General features: G+C 44.7%; 1 protein-coding gene across 1 annotated transcript in view; it reads left to right on the top strand.

Annotated features, from left to right (window-relative positions):
• The window catches only part of MYOF (myoferlin), a 189,817-nt gene that overhangs the window by 155,547 nt on the left and 26,349 nt on the right, over window positions 1–7,921 (top strand). Inside the window, exons 41-43 of the mRNA XM_006880352.1 lie at window positions 458–583; window positions 5,627–5,782; window positions 6,202–6,293. Of these exons, the coding sequence (XP_006880414.1) occupies window positions 458–583; window positions 5,627–5,782; window positions 6,202–6,293 (374 nt within the window). The remainder of the gene's footprint in view (window positions 1–457; window positions 584–5,626; window positions 5,783–6,201; window positions 6,294–7,921) is intronic.

The raw sequence follows: 7,921 nt of genomic DNA, 5'->3' as shown, positions 1-7,921 counted from the left end.
TTTCATTGTTATACAATCCCTCCCCACAAGTCCAGTCCACTATGCAGCCTTCGATCTAGACTCCCGTCATGACAATAATACCTATAGACATTCTTAACCACATGAGCATAAGAATTTTATTTCTCTTGGGTAAATGGATAGGAGTGGAGTTCTTCAATTATTGGATAGACATTTAACTATGAAAACATTGTCAGAGGACACTTAGAAACTGTTGAAGTGGTGCATGTTTTATGTCTTTTCACCAAAAATAGAAAATTAAAATATGCTTAAATTGTTAAAAAAAAGTTGTCAAACTTCTTTTCCTAAACTAAGTGCATCATTCTACTCTCTCTTTGACAATATGAGAGGCCCAGTTTTTCCTTCCCCGTCATCATGAACATTTACTTTTGTCAATTATATATATATATATCTCACATTGTTATTAATGTGTAACTAATGATTTATTGATGGTTTTCAGATATATAATTGTGAACTAGAAGATGTGGCTGAATTTGAGGGTCTGACAGACTTCTCAGATACGTTCAAGCTGTACCGAGGCAAAGCAGATGAGAATGATGATCCTTCTGTGGTAGGAGAGTTCAAGGTGAGCAAAATGTACTGTTTGGCTTATTTAAGGTTCACCCCTGATTTCTTGGAGCTTGATAGCATAGTGTGTACTCAACTGCTTAACTAAATGATCGACAGTTCAAATCTGAGGGAGAAAGATGGGCAGGTTTCTCCTGGAAAGATTTATAGCCTCAGAAACCCAGTAGAGGTCACTATGAACTAAATCTAACTTGATAACAGTAGATTTTAGGAGTAACTTGAAGGGGCTGTGGTGACCTAGTGGTAAGAAACTGTACTACAGTCCTGAAGGCACATGGTTCAAATCCACCAGCTGTTCTTCAGAAGGATCGGCAATCTCTTTCTATGAGGTTTACTGTCTCTAAAAGCCTGCTGAAGGATCATTTATGTGTTGGTTCTGACTTGATGGCAAACAACAACAGCAACGTAAGCTGAACTTCACTTGATGACAATAGATTTGTTTTCTTATATACCTAAAAAAATGGAATCTAAGTCTTTTAAGTTGACTTTCAAGAAATTGTATTTCTTCATCAGATAAAGTATAAAACCATGAGTCTATAGAAGGTGGTGTTTAAATGTCAGCCAAGAATATTTGATGACAACCTCCAGAAGGTTGGGAGAGTCTTCTAAATTGCCAGCTCTCCCAATGAATAAAACTAGGGTACACACATGTTCACAGGCCACCTGCTGATGCATCTTCATATCCACTGATGGTAAGAAAAGAGACTTTTTGCAGCTGTTAGTTCTGTGTTTACATGTTCGGTCACTGACGATTTCTAAACAAGGATTTCAGTTGTGTAAGAGTTAGGAGCTTGTCTGCTAACTAAAAGATTGATGGTTCAAACTCATCCAGCTGCTCATTGAAGGACCTTGTGATCTACTTTTGTAAAAGATTTCAGCCAAGAAAACCCTACAAGACCATTCTACTCTGTCATTTGGGATCACCATAAATCCAAATCAACTTAATGGCACCCAGTCACAATTTCCAGACATGGAAAACCTTGGTCAGGAAGTTCTTAAGAGGAAAAGTAGGATTTTCCAGCTGATGGTGACGCTCCTAGGCTACTGCTCTAATTATATATTTTACAAGTGAAAAAATAAGGCCTAGAGAGAGCAAATAATTGGCCAACGGTACAGAACTAATCAGAACCAAAGAAGCTTTGTCTCTGCTTTTAAATGTCATCTGGGCACTTCAATCTTTTTTACTTTAGATTTGGCATACACTCCAACTAAACTCACGCTCTACACCTGTATACCTGCAACAATTCCCTTGGTCCCGGTCTCAGGTGGCATCATTATCTGTTCAGTCAGTCACTCACTTCTTTTATATATACATTTTTGTTCATTAGGGAGCTGTATTTGCCAAGTAGTTTTGAATGCCCATGGGCTAAGACATGCATCCAATCTGGAGATGTGACTGAAAAGAAAAATGGACCCTGTTCCTGTCCTCTGAGAACTTGGGGCTATTAGTCAGTCACTTGCTGCTGGTTGTTGCCGTTGAGTTGACAATGACTTGCAACAGCCTAAGGAAACCAGAAGGGAGCACTGCCCAGTGCTGAGCCAGCCACCTTGGGACTGCTGGCACGGTTGGGCTCACCTTCCAGCAGCATATCAAACAATACTCTGTGGGCATTTTCATTGGATTTTTCAGAAATAGGAGCAGAGTTTCTGCCTAGAGCTTCTGTCTAGAAGCTGCATTAAAACCTTTACACCATGGGTGGCCCTGCTGCTATTTGAAAAACCAGTGGCATCATTCCCAGCATCACAGAAACGTACAAGCTACCTCATCCCAACAAACGGACAGACGGATGGTCGAATCACTCCCTCCCACACTGCCATGAAGTTGATTCTGTCTCCTAGCAACCCTCCATCACATTTCCAAGGCTGTGAGCCTTAACAGGAGGACACTGCCCATCTTTCTCCATCGGAGCTGCTGGTCAATCCAAACCACTAGAGATGCACAATCTTTTGGTTACAAGCGTGACACACCAGGGACCATGCCACCAGAGCTCCTGACAGTGAGATCAGTCACTAGTCAGTCATGACTAATTAAATAGTCACACCAACATAAAATTAACTGATAACCGCTATGAAATAAAGTACCTGTGTTATGAGAATTATGACCGCATCTAGGGACCACATGAGACTTTGCTAGAACAAAACCATGTCTTTTAAAACATTTTTTATTCTTACTAATTTTCATGAAAATTTACAGAGACTTTGGATTTCCATTCGTTCATCGTTGCACTTTTCTCCCTTCCCACTTTTCCCCTCCAGTCCATTCTTCTCTTTGAAAAGCAAAAGAAAAATTCTTTAATTGTTATACAATCCCTCCCCTCAAGTTCACTCCACTATACAGCCTTCATTCTGGACTCCCGTCATGACAATAATACCTAATCGCATATCCCTTTTAAAAGACATATCTTTTGGCGAGCTCTGGTGGCCTAGTGGCAGGAAACTGCACTGCAATCCCAGAAGTGCACGGTTCAAATCCACCAGATGCTCTGCTGAAGAAGGAGGAACAGTTGCCTCCTGTACCAGTCAGATCCAATTTGACGGTACACGCATAAAAAAAAAAAAAAGACATATCTTTTGACATCTGCAAGGTGCTCACTTCAAAATACATTGCTGTCAAGTTGGAACCAACTCATAGCTGACTCTCTAGGGAATTTTCAGAGGTTGTAAATTGAACTAGAGGAGACTGCCCATCTTTCTTCTGTGGGGCCACCAGTAGCTTTGAATGTCCAAAGACACACCTTTGGATTAGCAGTGTAACCCCCTACAGATTATACCAACATCTGCAAGGTGTTTGTTGTTATGTGCCATTGAGTCTGAACTGACCCCTAGCTGACCCTCCAGTGGGTTTTCAGAGGCTGTAAACTGCCAGGGAGGAGCCTGATCATCTTTCTCCCACAGAACAACTGGTGGATTCAAATCGCCTGCCTTTAGGTTGGCTGCACAGCTCCTTACCCGTGAAGCCACCAGAACACTCAAAGCCATTTCCGGTATCCCTGTCCTCTTCCTGCTCATGCCAACCAGCCCTGCATCTTCAAGATTCAACTTCTCTGTGAGCTTCCTCCTCTGCTTCTCCACTGACCCCTTGCTGACTCCCAGCAGGATTATCATGGCAACTTTCCCACCAATTGTCCTTGTCACATTTCTCACCCGCCTTACTCTATGCTGCATGCAATCAAAGCTGGTTGTGTTTTTTGACTTGTTATAGACACCACTCAGGTTTCTACAGGGTCAAGTCTCAACTCCTTCCTGAGGTGGAGCCAGCCTTTCCCAAGCTCCCTGTCTCTTCTGCTGCCCCACCTTGCTGCCCAAGAGAACCTCTTCCAAGCCCTGAACACACCCTGTCCTCTCACAACTCAGAGCCTTGGGACAGGCTCTTCTTCCTTCCCTGGATGCCCTTCCTTTCCTCTTTGTAGTCTGACAAAGTCCTTGTCATTCTTTAAAGGCCAGCTCAAATGTCCCATTCTTTGTGGAGTGTTCCCTGATGGCTACGGGCAGTGACTCACTCGTGGGCTCCCACAGGTCTGGGTTCATGACACTGTTAGAGTCTCTTTCACCTTCTGAGGATTTTAACTTCCTAGCTGCCTTCCCTTCAGCACAGTTGACAGAGATAATGCTACTTCCTGACCCTTCAACTGTAGCAGACCCTGCTCATCAGAGGGGTAGATGTGTGCTATATAAAAATCCTCCCTGCTACAGCCTCCCACCAATTAAAGCTGGCACCAGAGTCAGACTGCTTAGCACTCCAATGCCAGACTGGGCTCCTTTATGGGTGCCCGATGCCTGGTACAAAGGAGATGCTGAATTCATGCTGCTTTTTTTTAAACTTTATTTTGTTATTTTTTGTGTGTGTACCGTCAAATCAGATCTGACTGGTACAGGAGGAAATTGTGCCTCCTTCTCTGGCAAAGAATCTGGTGGATTCAAACAGTGTACCTTTGGGATTGCAGTGCAGGAATTCATGCTGCTTTAATGAATGAATATAGCTGGATCTGGGACCCTCATGTAAAGAATCTGGGTGGCATGTGGTTACCTGCTTCACTGTGAATCAAAATGTCAACTTCACACCCACCTGTCAACCTTCTCCCATGAAGATTAAAGCCTAGAACAATCCCATGAGGCAGTTCTACTCTGCTGTGAGTCAAAATCACCCCAACAGTACCTAACAACAGCAGTAGTTAGCCCCTCCCACTGACCTGAGGTATATATTGTGTCCCTGCTGTATGCCCATCCCTAAGTGACAGATAGTACAAACCCCCACCCTCAGGAAGCTTCAAGCTTCCTCAGGAAGAGACAAGGTGACAATGACGCCAGTGAGGTCACTACTGTCACAGGTTCACAGGGGTTCACAGGGCTGGATGGCAGCAATAAAGAGAGACACCTCACCAGGGCAGTCTGAGTTTTCTGGAAAGAAGTGGTGTCTTTCACCTGAGACCTGAAGGAGGAACAGGAGTTTGCCTGGGAGGAGAAAGGGTCCTAAGGGATCATGCAGAAATCAGTAATCACATTCTGTATTTTATTGAGTTTTGAAAACTTCCCTTGTCCTACCTTCACAATGCATACTCCTTCTTACCACCTCTGCCACAGGACAGGTCCAGGTCACCTCCGCCTCTGGCCTGGTTTATCATCTGGCTTCCCTGCTTCCACTCCACCCTTTCTTTCCTGTTGTCTGTTAAGTAATTAGGGAGCTCTGGTTACTTAGGTAAGGAGTCTCCCTGCCAACCCAAAGGCAGGTGGTTTGAATCTACCAGCTGCCCCACAGGAGAAACATGAACATTCTCCTCCCAAGCACCTTGCAGCCTCTGAAAATGGACTGGAGTATCAGCCATGAGTTGGTTCGATCACTGCAACACTAAATAACAAGATGAAATAATTTCCTTATAATCATTTCCCTCTCCCTGTGGAAATAGGCAGCCAATGTTGCCTCTCTCACCTAAGTAAGCCCGCCTTACTCTCATTCAATCTCACCGACCCTGGGAGAAGAGAGGTCTGGGGCCGCCCGGAGACCAGTGTCCCTGTGAACACACGTGTGTCTGTGTCTCTCCAGGGCTCCTTCAGGATCTACCCGCTGCCTGATGACCCCAGCATGCCGGCCCCGCCCCGGCAGTTTCGGGAATTACCTGACAGCGTCCCACAGGAATGCACTGTTAGGATTTACATTGTTCGAGGCTTAGCGCTCCAGCCCCAAGACAACAATGGCCTGGTAAGAGTTTGGGTGTGGGGCCTTCTCCTGTAGCAAGATAATTACAGTCATCAGCTCCAGTAATTGTCACATTCATTCCTTCTGGGGTGTGTTATCTCACTCCCGGGAAAGATACTCTATCCAAACACCTTAGGTGCAGGAAGACTGTTCCTGTGAGGATTTATCTAAGAGCTTGAAGGGACTTTGGTGCCTCTTCATCCTTCTCATCTTACAGATGTGACCTCCAAGGAGTCACAGGCAGTCAGGGGTAAACCCGGACCCCACCCCACGCCACCCTTCACCGCACGTGACATCTCCAAAGGCCCAGTGTCACGCAGCAGCCTGGGAGTGGGTGCGGAGGCATGCCTGGGTCTGTCCCAGGAACTGACTGAAACTTGCACCCCACGATGACATGCCGTCCCGTCTGCTTTTCCCCTCAGTGTGACCCGTATATCAAAATATCATTGGGCAAAAAAGTCATTGAAGATCGAGACAACTACATTCCTAATACACTCAACCCCGTTTTTGGCAGGTAACGTACATTGTTTTTGAAAGGTTTTTCTGTCACTCCTCTCTTCTCCCGAGTGTATTCATTGCTGCTGTCGGCATCCTGTGTGCCAACTTCTGTTCTTGGTTCTGAAGCTGGGGCCTCGAACGAGAGATCTTCCAAATGGTTGCATGTATGTGTGTTCATTTGTCAATGCAAAATCTTGTGGAAGTGAAAGCCCCTTGAAGGAAATAAAACCAAGTCACAGGAGGGACTTTTCTGATGAGATTTAGCCAAATTCAGCCACTGAAGGGCGAGCTGTAGGGATAGCACAGGCCCAGCAAGTTGCCATTGAAATGATTCCAACTCATGACCATCCTGGAAGGGCCAGAACAGGACTGTGCTCTGTAGAACTGAGCTCGGTGGATGTAGATCACACTACCAGGATTTTCTGATCCGTGCTCAGTGGATGTAAGATCACACTACCAGGATTTTCTGATCCGTGCTCAGTGGATGTAAGATCACATCACCAGGATTTTCTGAGCTGTGGTCGGTGGATGTAGATCACGTCATCAGGATTTTCTGAGCTGTGCTGGGTGGATGCAGATCACATCACCAGGATTTTCTGAGACTCCAACCTTTGATTCTTAACCAAGCACTTTGCTAACCCTGTTTGCACCACCTCGGGTGCAAACTCTACTACAGGCCTAGACATCAGCACATACATGCTTTAGAGATCCTACAGGTTCAGATCCAGGCTGCTGGAAAAAAGCGGGCCAAGCAACTTTTTGTTGTTGTTGTTGTTGTTGTTAATGTTTGTGCTGTAGCCAATTAAATGCACAATAACATTAATTAAAAGTTCAAAATATTGTGAAAATTATCAAAATGTGGCTCAAACATGAAGTGAGCACCTGTGGTTGGGAAAATGGCGCCAAGAGGCTTGCTCGGTAAAGGATCACTACGTATTTTCAGCTTGTGAAAAATGCCATGTCCGCCGAGAGCAATGAAGCCAAGTGTAGGACGACGGAGGTGTGGCTGTGTGAAGAGTTGGTGGGCAGAGGGACTTGGCTACGGTGACATGCTGCCTTTCTTCCCTGAAGCCAGCTTGGGCTCTGATTTCTCAGAAAAGTTTTCTGGCATTTTTTGATCAGTGACTGTATTGACCCTGTTATCGAAACCGAAGGCACTGTAAGTGCTGAGGTCAAAATGCCCTGCTTCTTCTGTCATCTGCTGTCTATGATTCTTTCTTCTTCATTTGGATAAAAGCCTTAAGTAACTGTCCCAGTGACTCGCAATTTCAAACCATTATTCTTCATCGTTACAACTCTGGCTTGTTGCTGGTCTGTTATTTTTATCTTCTTAGAACCATTGGAAGAGTGAAGCAAAACTAAGTTTTTAATAGAACTAGTCAGGCTGTTCGTTCATAGGGTCGCTATGAGTCGTCTATGACTCGACGGCATCAAACAACAACAACAATAGCAATTATTAGCTATACATTGCTTTCACATTGAAAATAATAATTGTGGAGCATTGATGAAGGTTATTGAAGATGCCAAAATTCAATAACTTCCAAAAGAGCAAACTAGTCTGTTCTGGAAGCACAGCCAAGGCTCCCCTGAGCATCAAGAATGGGGAGGCTTCTTTGTCTAGCGTTATCAGGAGGGGCCAGTGCA

Source organism: Elephantulus edwardii, unplaced genomic scaffold (genome assembly GCF_000299155.1).
Source record: "Elephantulus edwardii isolate Elephantulus edwardi_28Jun2011 unplaced genomic scaffold, EleEdw1.0 scaffold00007, whole genome shotgun sequence".
NCBI lineage: Eukaryota > Metazoa > Chordata > Mammalia > Macroscelidea > Macroscelididae > Elephantulus > Elephantulus edwardii.
This window is presented reverse-complemented; position numbering and strand designations above follow the sequence as displayed.